General features: G+C 46.4%; 1 protein-coding gene across 6 annotated transcripts in view; it reads right to left on the reverse strand.

Annotated features, from left to right (window-relative positions):
- The window catches only part of atp8a2 (ATPase phospholipid transporting 8A2), a 117,502-nt gene that overhangs the window by 94,695 nt on the left and 739 nt on the right, over positions 1 to 22,068 (reverse strand). Inside the window, exons 1-7 of one of the 6 annotated variants that reach the window (XM_088638788.1) lie at positions 18,357 to 18,489; positions 17,645 to 17,773; positions 11,201 to 11,345; positions 3,043 to 3,142; positions 1,320 to 1,418; positions 888 to 933; positions 509 to 549 (exon numbers count right to left, since the gene is read on the reverse strand). In XM_088638788.1, coding sequence (XP_088494914.1) covers positions 509 to 549; positions 888 to 933; positions 1,320 to 1,418; positions 3,043 to 3,142; positions 11,201 to 11,345; positions 17,645 to 17,773; positions 18,357 to 18,468 — 672 coding nt within the window. In that variant the 5' untranslated portion in view covers positions 18,469 to 18,489. Of the gene's footprint in view, positions 1 to 508; positions 550 to 887; positions 934 to 1,319; positions 1,419 to 3,042; positions 3,143 to 11,200; positions 11,346 to 11,597; positions 12,020 to 15,649; positions 15,960 to 17,644; positions 17,774 to 18,356; positions 18,490 to 22,068 lie in introns of those variants that run through there. The other 5 variants (XM_088638787.1, XM_088638790.1, XM_088638791.1 and 2 more) reach the window with 5 other exon arrangements.

The raw sequence follows: 22,068 nt of genomic DNA on the forward strand, positions 1-22,068 counted from the left end.
GATCACACCTCACTCACACAGCCTCTGTGTTTCCAACAGGAGGACAATGATGTCCAGCCACTTTGAAAATGAGACCTATTTCTAACACAGTAACATGTTTTTAGGATAAAGCCCTGGTTTTCACAAAGTCTACGCCTATGGATAATTGTGCATTTTAAAGGTTTTCACCTATAATTAGTGAGATTTTCCACGTGTAGTGTAGCGCCAGACATGCCCGTTCAATTAGCTGAAGAGCAGTAAAGTACGTCAAAGTCTCGACACATAACTCACATGGCTGCTCCCAGTCGTTCAATCATGCATTATTCAGCCAGACCTTCGTGGAATATTAAAAGAATGCGCTAAAATTAACTTTCACTCTCCATTCATCAAAGAAAGCTTTTGTTCTTGGGAAAAGCAGCAGGCTTCACTAATAACATCCCTCAGCCTCAGTCTTCTCTTCCAGGGGGAACCCCTTCTCTAAACCTGGACCAGGAGTGGACACCCCCTGCTCTAAAATACCCCTACATACCTGTTTCCATATCACCGTCTGCCAGGCTCCATTCCTTAAAACTGGAAGAGAATAAACAACTGTTTGTATCAGCGAACAGGCAGATTTTAACATCCCTGTCTACTAAGACAGGGCACTGCAATGCAATCAGACTGAAAACGAATTAAATTAAAAATAATTTTATGGCAGGAGATGAAGTAATCAAATTTATGGATCAATTAGCTACTAATTTATGGATCTTCTTGTCTGTAACCTTTCTTAAGTTCTTGAAGTCTTCCTGAGCTCTTATAAAAAATCAGAAGCTTCCCCATCAATTAAAGAATTCAATTTAAATGATAATCAGTTCACATGCATCGCCACATCCATTGATTAACACAGTTCTGACAAGAAATTGATTTACCTATGGTCTTCTTTTTGTTGACAGTGTTATCTGCTTTGTGCCTTTTCTGTGGTAAAATCAACAGTAAAGTTAAAACAAAATGCACAAATTTCCACATCCCTAATTTCTTGTTTATGGGATTCAAATAAGAACAGGTTATTATGCCACCTTAGGGAAAGATGAAATGTCTAAGATCACTTAGACTAAGTTATATGGAAGGTATAAAACTAAATTACAAGCACTTTTGCTATTTATCTAAATTATATATACATGTAACAAACAATCCATAAAATCTTAATGAAAATACAAATGCTTTACAGAACATCAGCCTGGTTATCATAAGAGCCAATCTGCAGATAATAATCCCCATTCTTTATAGATCTATGCTGTGATTCTAGGGTTGCAGGGACTCATGCAGTGCTATGAGTCAGAATGGCAGAACAGCACACTCACATAGTCCTCAATAATCTCTTTGATTCCAGCCACAGTCAGGATGAAGATGAGGGGCACCAGGGTGGTGTACCTGCCAGTGGGAGACACGTCTGGGATTTGCTGGAGAAATGGGTTAAAAAAAGGCACTGATTCTCTAACTGACTGGTTAATCGCTGTTTTGAGAAAGCAGTGTTATTAATCCCAGGAGCAGCTATATCAGGTTTTACCAGAGCTCAAATCCTTCGGTATAACATACCGACAACAGACATCATGAAATACATTCAGCACCACGACATCTTGAATGGTTTCACAGCTCAGAACATCACAGTCGTGAAACTACTTTCCAAAGAAAGGGACTGACTTTTTGGCCGTTCTTATCAATGACATTCCATGACTTGTACGAGTATTTGTTTAGGTCATGCTCACATGAAGTCAGAGGTCCACTGGGTCATATTATTACACTTAAGTCATTTGGAACTGCCTTTGAAAGTCTGGAGATAGGATTCAAACTCTCCAGCTACATTCTATGTTTATGTACTGTTAATCACAGCCATCTTTCTTTCAGAAGGTTGTGTACTGTACATGCGTCAGTGAACCCAAGGATGTTAAATGATACATATTTTGCTCCTATTTTCAGAGCAACCATACTTGCAGTTATACATTCCATGATGCTAGGCTATGAATCTAAATTGCAAAAACAAACCTTCAGCACAGAACCCTACAGAGTTTATATATACAATCTTATCTCATTTTTCACTGATTGTAAATCTTCAGAGATGCTATCTGAGTGGTTCTCAGTTGCTGTGTTTTGTCAGGGTGAAGGGTCTGTACAGATAAATAGTTTCTCATCAGGAGAAAGAGCACTAGGGAAAGAAAAGCCAGTTCTCCCAACAAATGAGGCAAAAATTCACTGATCGCATGATCATTGCTGTTCTACTGCCCTAAAAAGGACAAACGGGATTCACTTAAATGGAGTTTTGAATGAGATTTCGGGAGGAGGTCAAACCCTAGTCTTGTCCATCAGGATGGTAATTTACCCAGGTTCTCATCCCTCTCTCCACCCCACTCTCACCCTTCACACCCATGCAGCAGCTCAATGGCTTTTCTCTTATGTAAGAGAAAGAGTTCTTATGTACAGTATGTGACAGCCCCACTCTCATGACCAGGTTTTAGCAAGGCCAATACAGCAAAACTAATTAAAATCACACCTCTACACAGCCCTAACTACGGATTGGCAAATGGATGTTTTTGATTCTCTGTCTACATACTGTACACATGGAAAAACGCTAGACCTTGGTTTTTAACTCTTTGCCCTTGAAGTGAAGTGGATGTTCACTTCCCCATGATCATGAGACATAAAAAAATGATGTTGTCCAAATGGTGGATCCATGGAAGTGAGCTTTAAAAGAGTGCAGGACTGAATTTCGTCTCAGTCTGCAGTGGAAAAGAAGGAACTGACGCAGAGCCAACATGCTGACAAAACAACACAAGACTGGTGGGTTTGGAGCACCATGCATGGTTTTTATATTCATTAGGAATCCAAAACTGGGTGTAACTGGATCTACCCTGTGCAGAATAGCCCTGTCAGCCCCTATCACCTCAGTGCCAGACATGACTGAATACATAACATCCAAGTGGTTCGTTAGTGCACTGCTTGCTTCACGTTGGGGAGTCAGAGAAGAGCAGAGGTGTTTAGGGCGGAGGCTCTGGTCAGTCAGTGACTGGGAGCGGCCAGCAGCCTTACCTGCAGCAAGGCGATGAAGAGGAAGAAGGCATTGGCAGCCCTTCGGATCTGCTCATAGAGGAAGCGTGGCAGGAAGGTGAGCACACTGTACTTCGCCGTGCTAGGGAGAGGAGACAGAGAGCAAACATGGTAAACACTGACAGCCTTCCTGAGACAGAGACAGTTTAACTATGGGAAGGCAACCTTGAGCCTTCCACTGCACTAAAAGTCTTTGCTGACGGTAATTCTTAATTATTTAAGTGACCTACAGCAGTAAGATCAATTACCAAATCAAGGGAGAGTTGGACCAAAAGCCTGCAAAGGCATGGACTGAAAGAGCCCACTGTATATCTTAGTAATCTATCAACATGTTAAGATTTGAGGAAAAGATTTTCATCTTAGAAAAACAATAATCTTAAAAACATTTGTTTCACAGTAATGTCATTTGTCTTTGGTGCAGTCACTGTGGCTGCTTTCCTCCAGGTCTGCTGGACCTGAGTTTGGGCCAGGCCTCATGTCAGACAGATTGCTCTCGGTGGTCAAGTCTAAATATCTACCCCTTCACACCGTGTAAAGCAAAGTGCTCTGAAACACTTCTATACATGGTCAGCAAACATGGTCTCAAAAACATACAGCTACAGCTAGTTTCTGAATATACAGTACCTGCAGCATGTGCGTATCTGAGGTTTTTGTTTTTCTCAAGGTAATAATCCAGTAATGATAATCTAAGAAGAAGCCTCATCTGAACTGCCCAGGACCACACCGGAGCACGCATCTCCCCTCCTGCCGGGCACTGCAGTGATCAGCAGCTCAGAGAGCCCAGCCTGGGAGGTCGGCATTCGTCAATGTCAGCTCCAACATTAACACGGAAAGACAAACCTTATCTATACACTGACATTTTATTTTCTAATACACACTGTTTAATGAACATCACCTGTGGAATGTAAACTACGGCACTGGGGTAATTATTATAATTCTGCAGCTCAGAAGGTTTGCCTTTCACATGTAGTACTTAGTAATACTTTGCATTTCCAGTGTGGAAGTGCACTACAATGATCTGTTTACCTCTTACTGAAATAAATGAATGTTCAATAATGTTATCTATCTGAGCCAAACAACTTTATTGTAACAATCAATAGTTATTACACTTATTAAACTGATGAACATGCTTGTTTGAGCTAATATTTCTACTATTATTGATGCACTACTACTGCAATTACTGCTATTCATAGCGATCTGTCTGCCGCATGATTTTCAGCAGTAAAAAGTGTCTTGTCTCTTTAGCACTGATTGCTAATAGCACTCTGGAGTTACCAGCTGTCATTCTCTTTCTGTGTTCAGTAAAGGGTGAAGAAACCAATTATTCACAATTATTCCATACAGCCTGCAAAACAGCAATTTCCATGGTTAGTATTGTAATGCCTTTCTTAAGGATGATTTACAGTACTTACAAACGGAACACGCGCAAACCTTCAGCTCGAGCAGTCCATGCAGTACATGATCAAGGCTGATCTGATGACAGATGACCAGATTACAACAACCAAGGAGAATCCCTAAAACAACATGGGCTCTGCTCCCACAGGGGCAGCTTTCACATCTTTGTGCTGCCGTTAGAATATTGCTTCTTATCTTGTCAAGGCAAGCATGAACCATGAACTGCTACTTCTCGCAGACCACACAAATAAACCAATATGTTTAAATATGAATAAATATCTCATTTAAACCTAACAAATATGAATAAAAAGCTATCAGGCTCAAACCGGCTGTCGTTTTATTAGAACGAATAATAAAGACATCGTGCAAAGCAGTGTACCAGTTTTTTTATGCACTGTAATCAAGGCAAAATACTAAAAAGCATGGGAAAATGATTGGAATACAATAGGAGACATGGGTTGTTTTATCCTTTCCCGAATATTTGTGTTATTGTTAGATATAACATTAGTTAATGATTAGTGATATCACATCACAGGCAGGGTCATTATTCGGGGAATGGAGATTAAATTTTAGGGTGCTCAGTGCTGGAGTCTCACAGTCCACCTTGTCACATATGGAACTGTGCTTTAAACCTCTAGCCTATTCTAGCTGCTTCTGGGAAGCAGTAGGGATGCAATAGGAAGGATCACTGAACAAGCACAAAGCCGGGCTAAAGAGAGACACTGAACTCCAAAATGCTCATAATCCAGGTCATCTTTGAAGTTTTCTGTGATGTCAACAACTGACCCAAAGACAGCTGGTGACTGAAAATAACTCTACAATGTGATATTTCAATCAGCAATGAGAAATCTGCATATAAGCATATAAGGACAAGCATCTGTGCTATACATGTTGGCACAATAGCAAATGATAAGCCACTCTTTATCAGAAACAGTAAAAATGCTGCACTGAAGATCTGTCCAGTGCCAGGTTCTAATCTAGCAAAATTAATCCCTTCCTGAAGACTCTAAAAAAGGTTCTGAAAACTCCTCATGTATTAATTATTAACAAGGCTAACAGACCTTGGACATGTTCATTTGACTAATGAGTCAGGGAAATGAGCTCAAAGCTCACCTGCTCAGAGCAATCAGTCAGTTAGCTGTGCAGCAGCTACTTAATAATGATAATAATAACAACTCTCTGAATATGCAGTGAAATCCAGCTGAGTAACAGATTGCAACGAGAAGCTGTTTTTAAATGAATAGATGAGATGCATCCAATATACAGTAGTTTTATGACACAACTACTGCCATGGACACGGCACAGAGCCACACTTTTAAACAACAGGAACTGAATCAAATTTTAATGAAGGTAGGATCAGTCTGCTGGCTTTGGTCCCTTTCTTTCACATTGAAAATCAATACGGAGGAGAACAATATCAGTAAGAAATCTAACCATCTGAAATCATCCCCTTCTTTTCCATTCTTGGTGCCTGACAGCAGCAGTGTCAAAGGAAATGTTGAGCTGAAGTGTGCAGCTCTGCACTGACTGCAAGAGAGCCTGCAGTGCCTTTTTCATGCTGTAGTAAAGCACTATAGAATCAGACAAAAGCACACACAGCTATGTTAAACCGCAATACACAATGGGAGAAAACACGCTAAAATACAAATACCTGTGTGCACAGTGTGTGAGCAACTCTTTTTCAACTGCAAAGTGACCATGCAAAATTGATCACAGCAAAATGTCACAAGGACTTAACCGTATTCTTGGGAATGAAAAAGTATTTCCAGTGATGATTACTCAGTAATGTGTGCCTAAACGGATATAGCACAAAGGTCACTGACTGGGCTGAGATAAAAGATGTGTAGCTTTTTTGAAGGCCTGTCACTGGGTGGGTATCATTGCTGTGAGAGTTTGAGTTTCTCCACTAGAGAGCTACAGATATTGCTTAATGGCAGCACAAATCCAAAATGAGAGGTTTAGCAACTGATATCATGAGTAAAAAGATAGTAAATATTATTTTATCAGATTGATACCAGGTAGGAATGCATGCCAAAAACATTTTTATGGATGCCATTCCAAGCCCAGGATAATGCCTTTTAGTACTTTTTATTTACACATATGAAATAATGTTTCAGGTCCATGGCATTAGATTCAGACAGCAGTACTAAAGTTATCCCAGAAAAACATAATCCCAGACAAACTAGTGACAGACATACTACTCTGGATCAGAGCCAATGGGCAGACCTTTCACTGATATGTTACGTTTGTTGTTGCACTCACCGTTATTGAATTAATATGCCATTCCTGCTGTGTTACTGTTTCATAATTGCCTAGAATGACTGATTACACAGACTGAGACATATAGAAATTAGAAATGAAACAATGACAAATTTAAGAACATGATAAGGAATAGATACACTACATAGAAGATATACCAGTGGCTTGGTTATAGCACTTAGTGTTGCAATGATCAAGTGACGCATAATAGTGGGTACAATGTTGGTCACAACTGGAATCAGGCCAGAGAACACCATTTAGATACATTCCAGTGTCTTGGAGGAACGTCTTAAAACTGACAGCCTGAAAGAAATTAATCTTTGAAGTCTTGCACAGAAAAAGCAAAAAGCACAGCAGACGTCTTCATCAACAGGAAAACATGACCCAGAGAAGACAAGTGTTACATGGAAGTGCATTTAGAATCAAATGCTGTACATAAGACACATGTTTAGAGTTGTGGGCTGTGGGCTGAGCCACATTTTCCAACCATTTTTGAAGCTTATACTCTTCCAAGAAAAAAACTGTAGAATGGAATCATTTAGCTCTATTAAACAAGAGCAGAATGGTCTCCCCTTAATTGGAACTGTTCTTATATTCTCATTTAGGGTGATAGGACTATTTATTAAGGTGTTGGAGTAGAGTATCGCTCTGTACTCAGACAAACAGCACTATAACACAATGCTACATGCACTAATGGCTCTCTCGCTTTATAACAAGTTTAAAAGGTAAACAGCACTCAGCAAGATAAGATGGCAATGTAATTATTTAACACTACTCTGAAAAAATAAAAGAAGAGACAGCAGTACACTAATCTTTGCTATTAAACAGTGGGATCTGCAGCTCTAAGCCTGAAAGCTTCATTCTATCTTAGCACTGATTCAATGCCATCCAGGAAACCCTACCTAACTATAATAATTAGTAACAATTTCTGTATCTCTGCTTTCACGTAGAAAAAATGCAATTCATGCAAAAAATATGTAGCATTTACACACCAAAATATTTACAAATTCCAGCACGTATCCTCATTTTTACCTGACAAATACTCTAGGTCCAGCAGAATGTTATGTGTGGGTTAGTACTGGGGCCATGTAGTTTTTATGGACACACTGGTAGTATAATATTCCACAAAAACCCTTCAGGACTGCATTGCTTTTTTGTCACAAAGCAAGTTCAGTTTTTCAAATGCTCCAAGTATTCATTTTCTCAATGTTTGCAAACAGTTTATCTACAAGAGACCTTCCCTAAAGGCTTGCAGCTTCAAAAAAACCAAAATTGAGAACATCAATCCAGGTCTAGTTTATAAAACACTGACATTTTTCCCCCTGATCCATACTCTGTACAACAGATATAAAATGTATATAAACTTGTATTTGGGAGGTACAAAAAGCTAATTTTGCTTTGAAGTGAAAGGTTTTAAAATTACTCTTCATCTTACTACTCTATAAAGACCAATAAAGACTGGGTAGTTCATCTGTACAAACTTCTCAAACATGTGGCTTGACTTCCAATTACTGTATATAGCACACTGGAGCAGACAGGCGAGATGCTGTGGTGCACTTCCGACAAAAGAAAACAGAATATATTGATAAGTCTGGAGATTGCTACATAGGAGCTTCAATGATGCTTGTTCCAACAACATATAGTTAATAAAAATGCACAAGCTGGCGATAACCTAGGTGCTTAGTGAGGATGAAGAAGAAAGAGGTACATTAGAGTAATATACTGTATACTACATTGTGGTGGAGTAGGAGTCTAACGGACAATGTTCTGCTTTGTTAGAAAAAAGAAGGCCTTTAATCTCAATGACCAGTCAATAAGTTCTTAAAAATAGACCTCCACTTTGGAATTAAACTGAAAACAATGCAACAAACATAAGGCACCGAAATAAAGCGCACTAATGGCCTACACTAATGGGCACTGAGTGCTTCAAAAGTAGTTGAATTTTCAATCTATAGTGCTCATTCAGCCATTTTTAAAACCGAAAGCAGAATATGAGCTATATATAAGAAAATAACAGGCTTTATTACATTATGATAATACCTCAAATGTTTTTTGTGGCTGTCGTGTCTCTTCCACATCTCTCTGGGACAGAGTAATTTGTGCTGTTTAGCTGCATGGTGGCAATGGTGGGAACTACAGGGCTGACTGGGTGCACAGGGGTCAAGCCTTAGTCTGCTGAGACGCTCTCCAGGTGGGCTCCTTATACATCTCATATATTAAGTGCTCCAATGGTGTCAAACAGGGATTTGGATTAACAGTTCTGTGCTGAACACACAGAGTGGGTGCACGTGCCAGAGAATCCTCCTCTTCCTATCTCAGTGCCTCACGCAATCAAGTGTGATCTAAACTGCCAGCCTCAGTGAAGTTCATGGCTCAGAGAAGGGGGTGGCACAGAAGCCCCAGAATGAATACATAGACACCGTAAATGCAGCTCTCTGGACTAAGCACAACTTTATAATTACATTTTAAATCTAATAAGAACATGATCGTTATATTTTTAAGCTTTGATTCAGCTATAGAAGTCAGTTGGGAACAAATTCTTTTTTACAACTATGGTCTTGGAGAACACCCCCACCAGAAGCAATAGCTTCATTGTCATCGGCTACCACGCCTGCGATGAGTGTTCTTCCATCTTTTTGTGTGTATGTGAGAGGTGAAACTAGTGAATGTGAGAGTTTTCTGTGTAACATAAAACTAGTGAATGTGAGAGCGTTTTGTGTGTAAGAGATAAAACTAGTGAATGTGAGAGTGTTGTGTATGTAATGGATAAAACTACTGAATGTGAGACGTTTTGTGTGTATGAAAGAGATAAAACTAGTGAATGTGAGAGTGTTGTGTGTGTGAGAGAGAAAACTAGTGAATGTGTTTTGTGTGAGAGAGAAAACTAGTGAATGCGAGAGTGTTGTGTATGTAAGAGATAAAACTAGTGAATGTGAGACGTTTTGTGTGTATGAAAGATAAAATTAGTGAATGCGAGATGTTTTGTGTGTATGAAAGAGATAAAACTAGTGAATGTGAGAGTTTTGTGTGTGTAAGAGATAAAACTAGTGAATGTGAGAGTTTTGTGTGTGTAAGAGATAAAACTAGTGAATGTGAGAGTTTTGTGTGTGTAAGAGATAAAACTAGTGAATGTGAGAGTTTTGTGTGTGTAAGAGATAAAACTAGTGAATGTGAGAGTTTTGTGTGTATGAAAGAGATAAACCCAGTGAATGCGAGATGTTTTGTGTGAATGCGAGATGTCTTGTGTGTATGAAAGAGATAAAAGTTAAAGGTAAAGCTCGAATAATGGCCTAAACGACACCTCAGAGAGCGTTACTGAAGCCCTTCCACCCTCTGGGCAGCTTCACACATTCTCACTGTTCAGCCACGACTGGAGCTGCTGCGTGTCTTCTGACGTGATGACATCAATCCCGGCGGTCATGTTTTATTCAGCACTCAGTTCTGGGCAATGGGCTACATCACTCATTTCAACATCATCCGCTACCTGTTGTACTACATACCTTAGAGCTCCTTATACAGTCAGTATCTGTTGTACCAACTGGTGTTACTCAAACAGTACAGTTTGAATAAACAGCTGCCAGAGCATAACAGCAAAACAGCACTTCACACGTAGTATTCAGATTACCATAGAAACATTATTCACAAATGTTCGATAAGGAAGCCCTTTTTTCAACTAAATGTAAATTGTCTTAACCTTCACCGTTGCAAGGTTGTAAAACTATTTTTTTTACATCCAGCTTTTGTGGTAAATATACTCTTTTTTTTCTTTTATTCCACGCACTTTTACGTTATATACGGAGACATACTCAATAGGATTCGAAGTTTTTTGAAGTTGCTGTCAGTTGCTGCCCACTGATACAACTGCGGGAGGCACAAAGGAGATATTCTGTACTTGTAGTCTTTCACTGGGGGGAATTAGCACGATTGTGTCACGGTTTTAGCGTTCACTGTAACAGTTGCAAAGGCCGGGAGTCATGAACCTAACCGACATGACGAGGCGTGAGGTCGGTCCCGCCGAGGATGCTAACGAAGCCTGCTCCGACGAAACGACAAAATCGCCGCCTATTTATGAACCCCACACACATCAAATCAGAAACTACGATCGGAAGCACGCGTGATTTAAACCTAGTGTCGCGAAAAGTAGGAACCGTTTTCCCGAAGTATCCGGGCTTGCGATCTGACACGGCCTGCGGGTCATTTGTTTTTTTTTTCCTTTTTTTTAAAAAAAGCGGCCACAAACACAAAACAGAAGTCTCCAGAAGCGTTGTTAATTTCATTAAAACACACAAACAAACAAACAAACCCGAAGAAGGCTCCACAGCCGAAACGTTGTGTTTTCTTCCTTCCCTTCTCAGTAACGGAATAAACCCGTTACTTGCTCCTTTGCAACGGAAACAAACTGCGGGTTAAGAAAAAGTGGGACTTGCTACTTAATTGTCTACACTGAGGGCGGCGAGGGCAAAGGCTGGGTCCGGACTCGCCTCACCTGACGTGGTTGTCGCAGAACTTGGTGAGCTGCGGCTGGTTCAGGACGAGGGTCCGAGCCGCGGCGTCCAGCGGGTCGGCCTGGGACGTGGTGCCGGACATCTCATCCTCCGCTTTCCGGTAGCCCGAGGACGAACAGGTGGGTCCTGCCCCGGCGCAGTTGGGAGGGATGGGCCAGCGGGAGAGGAGAGGAGAGCAGGCAGGCAGGCAGGGAGATGGCGAGAGAGAGAGAGAGGAGGGAGGAGGGAGAGACAGAGAGAGAGAGAGGGGCGGTCAGACCCCTGTCGGAACGTGCCGCGGTGACAAGCGCACCGTCGCTAAGTGATGCCGAGCGCGCGCCACCCCGGCTCTCCCTCGCACGCTCGCTCTCTCTCTCAAACCCCCCCCCCACACCCCACCTGCGCTGGATGACATGTTCCCGACAAGCGTCCCCCCCCTCTCTTTCCGGCCGCTCAGAAAGCGACACCACCGGCACCAGCTGTGCCCAGAGGGGGGACCCCCCGGGCGAATAAAGCAACCTGCTGATGGAGGCACTATACGCCACGCTTTTGTTGTGGGGTTTGTTTGTTTATATTTAACGCGCTCCGCTCCCGCCTCTCAGGCAGCGGAGGCTCAGTTCCATCTGGGGTTGATGATGACAGGAGTCGAAGCAAGATAATAGGCGGCATCGCACAGCGATAGGCTTTGCCACCACCACCACCCCCCTTCCCCGATTATTCCTCCCATCTCCTCCTCCTCTCTCCTCTCTCCTGCACTCGTCTCCTCCCTGCGAGCTCAGCTCCGGGAGCGCCGCTTCCGCCCTCGGGCACCGGGAGGGGATGAATAATGAAAAGCGTCCTCCGCGCAGGCAGTTTCGGGGGGAGAAAAGGGCCGGGTTTACCCAGCTGCTGCAGGCCGGCCGAGGCGAAGAGTGATGGAGCCGCCAGGAGAGCTCCCCTCGCCCGCCCGCCTGCGGCTCCGCACACACGCCCCGTCGCGGAGGGTGCCGTCGGGGCAGGGAGACGCTCGCTCGCACGCCCTCGGCCCCCGCTAGCGTGCTCCTCCTCGGAGCGCAGGGGCTATAGCCTTCAGCCCCTTTTAAAGGGCCAGCACGCCTCTCCGGGGCGGCCGGGTTGACAGTTTCAATCCGTTGTGCATGAAGGCGAGAGTCCCGCTGTTTTGCTGTTGTCGCCGTTTGAAATAAATAAAAAAAAAAACATTTGACCTGACTTGAGGAATAATCTGATTTCATGTCATCTAACAGTTCGAAGGGGGGACTGTTAACCCTTGACTTTGTAAGTCGACGTTTTGGCGGATTCCGAGTCCGAGACACTTGGTCATTTTCCCGTTTCCAGACGTTACAAACGTTTTTTTTTTTTTTGGAGGCTCGCTTTGGAAACGCCGCATCTGGCGAGCCGGCTTACCGGCGCAGTGACGTCACCGCCCTTCCCTGCGAATAGCAGGGACCTCAGCCGCCGGGCTGACGGGAGGCTACCCTTCAGTTCAACTGGCCGGGTCCCTGTTGAGTGACGCCGGAGGCCCGGGTTCGAGTCCCCAGTGGTGGGGGGGCCGACCTGAGGCGGCAGCGGCGGGGGCGCATACCCCCGTGAACCCGAGAGGCGCTAAAATATATTCTTTTACCGTTGCGCATTTGCCTCTGGGAAACCTTTAATTATATATCATAGCGTTAAAGGGTTCAGGATTAAACATCGGGACATTACGTTAATAATTAATAAAAGCAATAACACTTAAAGAGATGAACAAAGGTTTTATGCCACTCAGACGTGTACTTAAACTAACGAAGCGATGTGTCGTTGAGAGACAGGCCGTGTGAAGGGCGTGTTTCCCCTCGCTGGGTTATAATCCCACGGGAGCTGAAGAACACGCGGGCGGAGGAGGGGGTGGTCAGGACTTGCTTCCTGTACCCCGACCGGAGAAGCGCCGTCTCCAGCGAGTGCAGACCAACAGCTTTCTGCGGGAACAGCGTGCTGGGCTCGCCTTCTAGAGCTGCCGCTCCTGTCAGTCCAGCATCTCATCAACTGCGTCACCAGCTGCGACAGAATCTTTCCAAGCCATCTCAGCCCATCAGGCCTTGCCTCTGCCTACCAAGCTACCTCTTGCGCAGGCACATGCACTGCAGGTGTCAGTCTGCATGGTCCAAAGTGATGTGCCAACAACCTGCGAAGGTATTAAACGGGATTTGACATCTTCCGTCACACATGCTCCTTTTCCCCCACTTCGAGTCCAGCCTGAAGCATTCTTCAGGGTTCGAGCAGGACATGGGCCTTGCGTGCACCAGTAAAGACAGGCACACCCACACAGCCCACGGCGTTGCTGCAGCTGGGTGTGGTGGCAGGTTTCGAGCAGGCATCCTCAAACATGCACTGTTCTCCAGTGCAATCTGCTTCCCCGGTCCTCCGTCTGAGCAGGGATCCGTCTTCCTGTTCTGTTTACAGGGATGAGGCATGGCCCCAGGAGCACACTGTAAACCATCACTGGAGATAAGCCGTGTCTGTATTACAGATTACAGCCCAGTACCATCCATCTACAATTATATCAAGCTTGGGCCCATGCCCATGTGCAACAGAAGTAAGTACAAACAAATTCAATGTCGTGAGTCTTCCCAACACTTCGATCTTGCAAATCGGCAGTAGTGTAACACATTTTCTCATCAAATGTCAGTTCTATACAGACAATTCAAACAGAGCTGTCTGCTTCAAAGCTGCCCTTCTGAGGCAAGGAAGATAAAAAAAAATAAAGTAAACTTAAATCTACTGCACAGGGTCTCTCCAAAGAAGACCTCACTATAATCCAAAGCTCAAATGTCCCACACGTCTAGAAAGCAGGACGTGCACTGGTCCCTAACGGGTGCAGCTCTTTCACAGAGACCTTTTCTTTTTATCTTTCCCCCCGGAGCACACATGGGCAGAAAATAATGTACCACAAAGGCCCTGATGGGCAGAGAGGCGCAGAGATCTTCCAGCAGGAGGTGGGAAAGGTGGAGCTCTGCGATAGGAGGGCAACACAGACCAGGCGTGCACACAAGGGGTGAGGGCAGCCCTTCTTTGTCCCAGCTCTGACTGATGAAGAAGGAGAGACAATGCCCTGGAAGCTGGTTCAACAGATAAACCTGCGTGTGTGCTGGCCAGCCAGCCGCAGACGAACGGGTGTGTGGATCCCCTAGTCTGTCATCAGCAGGGTTGTGAACAGACCCCCGACTGCACACACAGCTGGGAATACGACCTTGGAAAGCAAAAAGCCATAAACCTTGTGTGCTGTTGGTACTTATCTTCGCTTAGCCAGGCAACAAAACCCTTGCAACATCTGCGCAATTCAATGCAATAAACCTTTTTCTGGGCAGAAGAATGACATGGAAAAATGGGTGCTCATGCAGTTTTCAGTGCTCATGGCAGCAGGACTTCACTCAACGCAGAAGTACTGCCAAGACCGGTTTTGCTAGTTTCTTCTGTAGGTAATGTAATATAATCATTTTTTTAGTGTGCTGTTGGTGGGATAAAATGCGTTTTCTTCACCTTTCATTGTGCACTTTAGTGAGATCTGAAGCAGATCTACCTATAGTGCAAATAAAGAATCAGGTTTCTATCGCTGTTCATGTGCTGGTTTCCCTCTAATGACCTGTTTGAGCTGGTTCTCTCTTTCCCCCTCTTCGGTGCTGACAGATCAAAGCCAGCCAGCACAGGCGCCCTGAGAGGACACTCCTTGTTCTGAACTTTCTTTCCGATCCCATCTTCACAGCAGAGCTGCACAAAAAGATTCCTCTGTTGTCTGAAGTCCACTTACTGTGCATGAAAGAAATCTAAAAGTTTAACCAAAGGGGTCATGCGTCCTTCTAGGAAAACTCCTCCGAATCCCGAGTCATCATTTCGCACAGCTGTCCCCAAAACAGACACAACCGAAAGAAAACAGAGGTTACGACCCCTGGACTAGCACACCTAGCCCATGGTGCACAGTATTTCTAAAGTCACTGGAGCTCTGCTGTACAAAAGAACCTATTGAAGACCTCCGTTTCTACAGACAATCAGAACACCTCTACAGGAACCTTCAGATTCGTTCTGTAAGGGACGTCCAATGTACATCTACATCTTCAGCAGAAAGATCCATCCGAAAACCCTTTCTGTACAGAGTAAGAAGGTAGAGGACAGCACACATCAATACTGTACTGCGTGGTACAGAGTAGCAAAGCAAATCACAGTGTGCAAGATCAGGAAACCACGGGGTCAGTACAGCACTGCATGGTACCGGATGAAGGTTCAGCGCCGCGCTGACAGTGACAGGCCCTCACTCCTCTTCCCGAGAAGGACCGAGTGCAAGCACTGCCTGTCAGCCTCTGCAGGATTAGATTCAGACCAGTTAAGACTCTGTGCACGTGCCTCTCTTATCATGGCACAGAAGCCATGCCTGGTCTTCACCCTGTCTGTGCCAAGGGGTGGGTGGCAAGAAAGGTAGTTACCTATGGAGCCCTGTCCCCGCAGGTGCCTGCCCGCCCGCGGCATGGCGAATGTCTCCCAGCCCTCAGCCCCTCGGACGCGGCGTCTCCGGCCGAGCGGACGTCTGGAAAGCCGATTAGAGCCGCCACTTCCCCTGCCTAATCCCGGCCCTTCCGCAGCTCTCCCTGTAATCCGCCGCAGGGCCCGGCGCCCCCAGAGGCAGCGGGGCGCACAGGGGGGAACACCGGGACAGAGAGGGAGCTGGGAGTGCCAGCTCACCCTTCGCCACCCTGGACCCGAGCCAGAGAGCCGGCAGGGCAGAGGTCTCGGTCGCGATCACACAGCCAGCACAGTCCTGATATCTCCCCCCCCCCCGACAGAGCTCGGCTAAGAAGCCGAAGAGTGGTGAGCTACATCTCCTACACTGACAGACTTGAAGGAAGGGAATCGTTTTAGTCCCGAGTCGAGAAGGCCACCAGGGGGCCTCCTCAGATCAGACAACGTGAAGCACAGGACGCAAGCAGAGACTTCGCCGAAGTGCGTTCACAACAGCAATCAGGAGGCACCTCTTCCCCCAAAGAAGGTGCGTGAAAACGAAAAACGAACTACACTGTCAAAGCTGGTACCCTGGCTTCCTGTAAGAAACAGCTGGGTGATATCCTTGGATCAACTAGCTACTATCAAAAGGGCTAGATGAGATATTTGTTCTTATGTTCAGTCTGTGTCTAAGAACATCTGCCTGTCATCCAGACAGCCAAGGCCTAGCCTCCAGAGAATCAGGAAGACTGATCCTCTTCACCAGAAACACTGAGCTGAATCAACAATACTACACTCAAGTGTAGCTTTCACTGCAGTAAATCCAATATTTTTGCATCAGGTCTGCATTCACCAGCACTAGCTGAGAGGAGAGGGTGGGAAAGAAGATGGTCTCTTATAAAGAACGTTAAGGTCAGAAATTTAGAGCCTGTTTTTCTACAGACCTCTGACAATGTGCCAGAGCTGTGGCACATTACACCAGTGCAAGCCCAGCTCATCAAACCCAGTAAATCACACCCGTGATCCCTAAGAAAGAAAAGCCTGCCCACTCTCCTAAACCCTTCCTGATGAGCAAAGCGCAAAACTAAATCAAAACTGGGGAAACAGCAGCCCCTGAGCTCTTACTAAGGAGAGATTAAGAGTCATTCCCAACCCCCTTAATGTAACCTCTATATCCAATACTGGATCACAGGGGAGCCAGAGCCCATCCCCACAAGCAAGAGGCGCAAGGCAGGATACACCCTGGACAAGACGCCGGCCCGTCTCTCCCAAAATCCTGACTTCAACATCTCAATAGAAATTTCACAGTGGGCCCTGGATAGAGGACAGGATTCAAATTAAAAGCAAGAAAACCGCTGTGTTGCCTAAACATATTGAGCAGAAGATGCCTGCTCTATTGCTACTGATAAAAAAGCAAGCTGTTTTTGTTTCCAGTTAGTCAGCGCTGGTGCTCTGCAGCAGAAGCCACAATGAAGGTTTGATAGTCACATGCCAACCCGAGCAAATGCACACAAACATGCAGTGTTGTGACCCATGCATGCACTACTGCAATTCCAGATTGTGACTGAGCAGGTCTGTTCCGATACTGAGCAGTGTGCAGTGACTCCACATTCTCCTTGTTAGTGAGGCAGCTATGGAGGTGAAACTAGAGGACGTTGGAGCCCAGTAAATGACCAGGATGGAACATAAATATATAAACTTGCACACTATTTTGGGGTGTGTCTGAGAACACGGCATATATTTTTAATGCACCCATTACAGCATACTTGTACTATAAATAATGCAAAAATAATGGTGACTTGTAAAAAACGCCCTGATGAACCCAATGAGCTGTGAGCAGATGGCGCTGTCCCCTCCATGCAGTGTGGGTCTTGGCTGAGGGCTGCTGTACTGTAAAGAGGAGGGCAGAGAAGACGCATGCAGTTCTAATGTCAGTCCCCATTCCCGACAGACTGAGGCCAGGCCCCTCCACGTGCACTCACGTTTATCAAATGTCCCAGGAAAGCGCTTATCTGACATCCTTGAGCATATCCTGGCTCCCATACCTTCTTCATCACTTTGGGGAGAGAGGCAAGCAGTGTCCTTGCTAAGCCTGGTCAAAACTAATTGCTCTGAAAGGGAAACGAGGCCAAAATGACATGAACAACAAGAAAAAGAAACAGGAATCAATGTCTATTCCCTTTTAGCATTTGTCTAGTATGAACAAGGTTAACGTTACCGCTCCGATCAGTCACTTATCACCACTTAAATTTACAGCCCACAGATGAAGACGACCTTTGACAAAGTCAAGGATGCATTAGAAACGTGCTCTAAATGGAGACCTGCTTCAAGGCTGCTTCGAATACCAAAGACATCCCTCCAGCCCAGCTAAAGCCAGCCGAGACTTCATGGAGACTCTGCTGTGACTGTCTACACACTGAAAAAGCATGCTCTTTGTGAAATGAATCTTGTTTTCTGACCAGAAAAATAAATGTAGTGACCCAGATGTGGGGAATTTGACATTAAGTGAAATATTTTTTTTAAAAGGTGTTTGGAGACCGTTCAGTTTGTATGTCTGTCAGCCTTGATTCAGTGCACTGCCACGATGATAAGCACCCTCTCCTCTTCCTGCCCCACTCGGGCCAGCTCTTCCTGGGGAAGTCATGCAGCTCTGCCCCCCCTCTGCAGTCTCACTAGCTGTGGTTAGGAACTTACCTGCCAACCTTAGATGGAAATCAAGGTTGCTGTCAATCCCTCTGGCCTCCTGTCCAAGTGCAGGACATTCAAAAAGCCCGCTTAGCCCCCCCCCGCACTGTACCCTTCCCATGGTCCCCTCTTATGAAAAGCGTTTACTTGTAGTGTTGCAGGAGCCGTTCGCTGGGATGCGAGGTGTTGCTAGGCAACCACAATCCTACCCGGACACCCTGCGCGCAGCGTCCCCCGGTGCAGACCCTTCCCTGCTGCGTGCTGACAAACGCTGCCAGCTGTCGAACCCATGCTCGCTCCGCGGGCCACACTCTGCCCTGCCCGCTCCCTCCTGCGATTCTCGATTGCCCCTCTTCCCTGTCCCCCGTCCCACAGCTGGCTCTCATTGTGACTGCCCGCTTCTGTCTCCCACGGGAATGCTATACGCTGCTCCAGCCTCAGCCTTCGGCACTACGGCGCGTAGTTCTGACACTGCGTCCGGCTACTGTTTCACACACCGTAACAGCAAACCTTTCCAAGACGCAACAGCAACACTGATACAGCCAGTGGGTATCGGGGAGCTCTTGCAATGCTACTTGTATTGGCACCCTGCATTCGGGATTCTGTTCGGAATTACGATCTTCTGGATCACACAACACGCTGAAACGGAAACAACAGCCCGTGACTGCGAGCTTCATGCTCAACAGGACGCGCAACCAGAAAGATAAGGTAAATGAGCTTACAATACCGAACGTTCATGAAGAGTTCTTGTTCGGGTCCTTAAATAATTAAACTGTGCAGCAGACTGAACCCCATCTATCAAAAGCTAAAAGCCTTATTTCTAACTCTGTTTGGCACAATGAAGTGTCGGAGGCCTCTTTCTTATTCCCTGAAATCCCACTACCACTCCAGAGAGAATATTAGGTTCGAGCTTGTGGCCAGAAGACTTAGTCAGTGATAAATCCCTGCCCCAGTCGTTAAGGGCCCTGAGGTAATGAGGGTTAACGTCTTGCAGGAATCAGGGCGCCCCAGTCTTGGCATAATTAACACTTCAGGTCTGCTGTGTGGTGCTGAGGCTGAGAAATATAGCCCGCCCTGCCCCCTGGTGGACAGACTGCTGTTGGACACCCTCGGGGTGGTTTTCTGGATCGGTGGGATCTCTTAATACCTGTGGAGCTCCAGGTACAACCTTTGGGAAGGTGAGTGTAACCCACAATTTAGGTTACATCATGATCATTTTAATTCATTTAAACATGTAATATGTTAAACAGCCGTTTACAATAAACATTAAAACCAGGTATCTGAATCATGGCACTTTATAGCACAAAGTGAATATATACTGCATATATCGGCTCTGTGCTTCTTGTGTTCATTATGGATCGCTCTATGGTCGTTCAACAAAAAAGGCCAAACTGCTCTAAGCTGTCAGCTATTGTGGTCAGACAAACAGACACATTGCAGGGCACTCTGGAGGGTGAGCAAAGATAAACAGGCACTACAGCAGGGCTCTGCAACACACAGACATCCTCTCTGGTCACAGGTCGCAGTGGATCAGCCACAGGGGAAAAAGCTTGGCCTCTCTTTTTTTCACCCTCATCTAGGGTGTGATGTACAGTACTTAACACTGTTCTTTTTCTCTTGTTGGCAGGGGAAACCCAAGCAGCCTGCCCAGGAAGGAGCTGGGATGCATGGATGTGCTGTAAACACTGACGTGCTGGGAAGATCAGGGAGCTGCTGCTGGTGCAGAGGTGCACACACACAGACGGACTGGGCTCGAACACCCAGCTCCTGCGGGCCCGGGATCGGAGCCGCAGGCGGGCAGAGCACAACAGCGCGGTGCCTCTCAAGACAAGAGCCGCCTCCGTTTTGCGGACAGGGAACGACGAAGCGGGCCTCCCTCCATCGCGGGAGCGTTCGGTCTTCAAAGGGAACTGGGGATTCCCGCCAGGGGAGGTACGAGTTCTAGCCAAGGAAAACGGCACTCGTGTTCAGGAACTGCGACCTTCTGCTTGGTAAACATAAACTGCGTCCCTCCCTACTGGCAGCTGGCAGCACAGCAATAATAATAATAATAATAATAATAATAATAATAATAATAATAATAATAATAATAATAATTGCTTACACTTATATAGCGCTTTTCTGGACACTCCACTCAAAGCGCTTTACAGGTAATGGGGGTTCCCCTCCACCACCACCAGTGTGCAGCCCCACCTGGATGATGCGACGGCAGCCATAGTGCGCCAGAACGCTCCCCACACACCAGCTCTCAGTGGGGAGGAGAGCAGAGTGATGTAGCCAATTCATAGAAGGGGATTATTAGGAGGCCATGATTGGTAAGGGCCAATGGGAAATTTGGCCAGGACACCGGGGTTACACCCCTACTCTTTTCGAGAAGCGCCCTGGGATTTTTAATGACCACAGAGAGTCAGGACCTCGGTTTTACGTCTCATCCGAAGGACGGGTCAGGTCAGGACGGGGGCTCTGTGCAGGGCTGCAGGCCGGGACAGCCTGGCGGACCTGGACTGGAGGTCAGGGTGGGACTGCACAGACACAGCAGACCTTTCTGGTCCGAGACCGGTCGTGAACGGTCTCCCTCAACTGTTCTGGGCAGGTTTTAGGGTCTGCTGGTGCTATGCGACAGAAACTTCGGCCCTCTGCTCCGCCATCCTATCCTCCACCTCCCCCCCCCCCAAAAAAAAAACACCGTCCAAACACCGTGTGGCTGTTCCTGTAAAATGAGGGCACGCAGTGTACTTGGCGTCTAAGACTAACCCTTGTTAGCGCAGAGGCAGCGCCTGGGCCGCCGAGGTCGCTCTCCGAAGCGAAACCAGGTTAATACTCCGCAGGATCAGTGACGCAGGTGCCAAGAGCCTCTGTCAATACGTTCTGACGGTAACAGAAATACCCCGTCGATCTGCTGCGCGGCTCTCAAGCTGCTCGGGGTGTACTTGCTCTCGCTCGCCTCCGACCCAAGCGGGTGTTACCGCTGTAGCTCAGCGGAGGGTTGTCTCCCGGTACCTTTAGCAACAGGTTGCAAAGCGCATCGTCGGAGAGCGGTTCACAGCCTGCCCCGCACAGGCACCGCCGGAGGGTTTGACACGGATGGTGTCAAGAGCACCCCGCAAGTCTATTCCGAACCCTTCAATCAAGACCCCCCCGAGTTCGTGCCTGTAGCGACATGCCCGCGAAATGGGTTAGTTTGGCTCATTTTCTCCCAGGCCAGGGAATGGCCCACGCCCCTTTCCCTTTCGACAGCTACGCGTCCCTTGGTCACGCAAGCCGATTTCCCGGCGCACCGCGCTGTAAACAGGCTCCCGGCGAGGTCTGCCGTCCTAGCTGAGCCGCAGTAAAGCGCTTTTCTGTCGTCGGCCCTACGCAACCAGCCTGAACACTGCGGAACCGCAAAAACGGAGATGGCTGTAGCCCTTTCTAGGTGTCACCGCAGGCCTGACGTGCGCGTACGGCACTTAAAAAGAAATGAGTGCAGCTCGTTTCACCCGTGTCTGCGTGAGGCTCGGCGAGATGTTTTCGTCGCCAAGAGACCGACCGGCGACACTCTGGGTATCAGATTAGCTGAATACCCGCAGAAGCGAGGGAGCTGGGGGGCGATGGCAGAAACCTAGAGGTTTTTTTTTAAAAAAAACAGCACGAGAAACACATCCAGAGATCCGCCCCAAGTCCCGTACGTGGAACTGCGACACCCGTGTTATGCCGTGTGAATGTCTGTGGCGCTGAACTC

Source organism: Lepisosteus platostomus, chromosome 7 (assembly GCF_059453375.1).
Source record: "Lepisosteus platostomus isolate fLepPlt1 chromosome 7, fLepPlt1.hap1, whole genome shotgun sequence".
In the NCBI taxonomy this organism is placed as follows: Eukaryota; Metazoa; Chordata; class Actinopteri; order Semionotiformes; family Lepisosteidae; genus Lepisosteus; species Lepisosteus platostomus.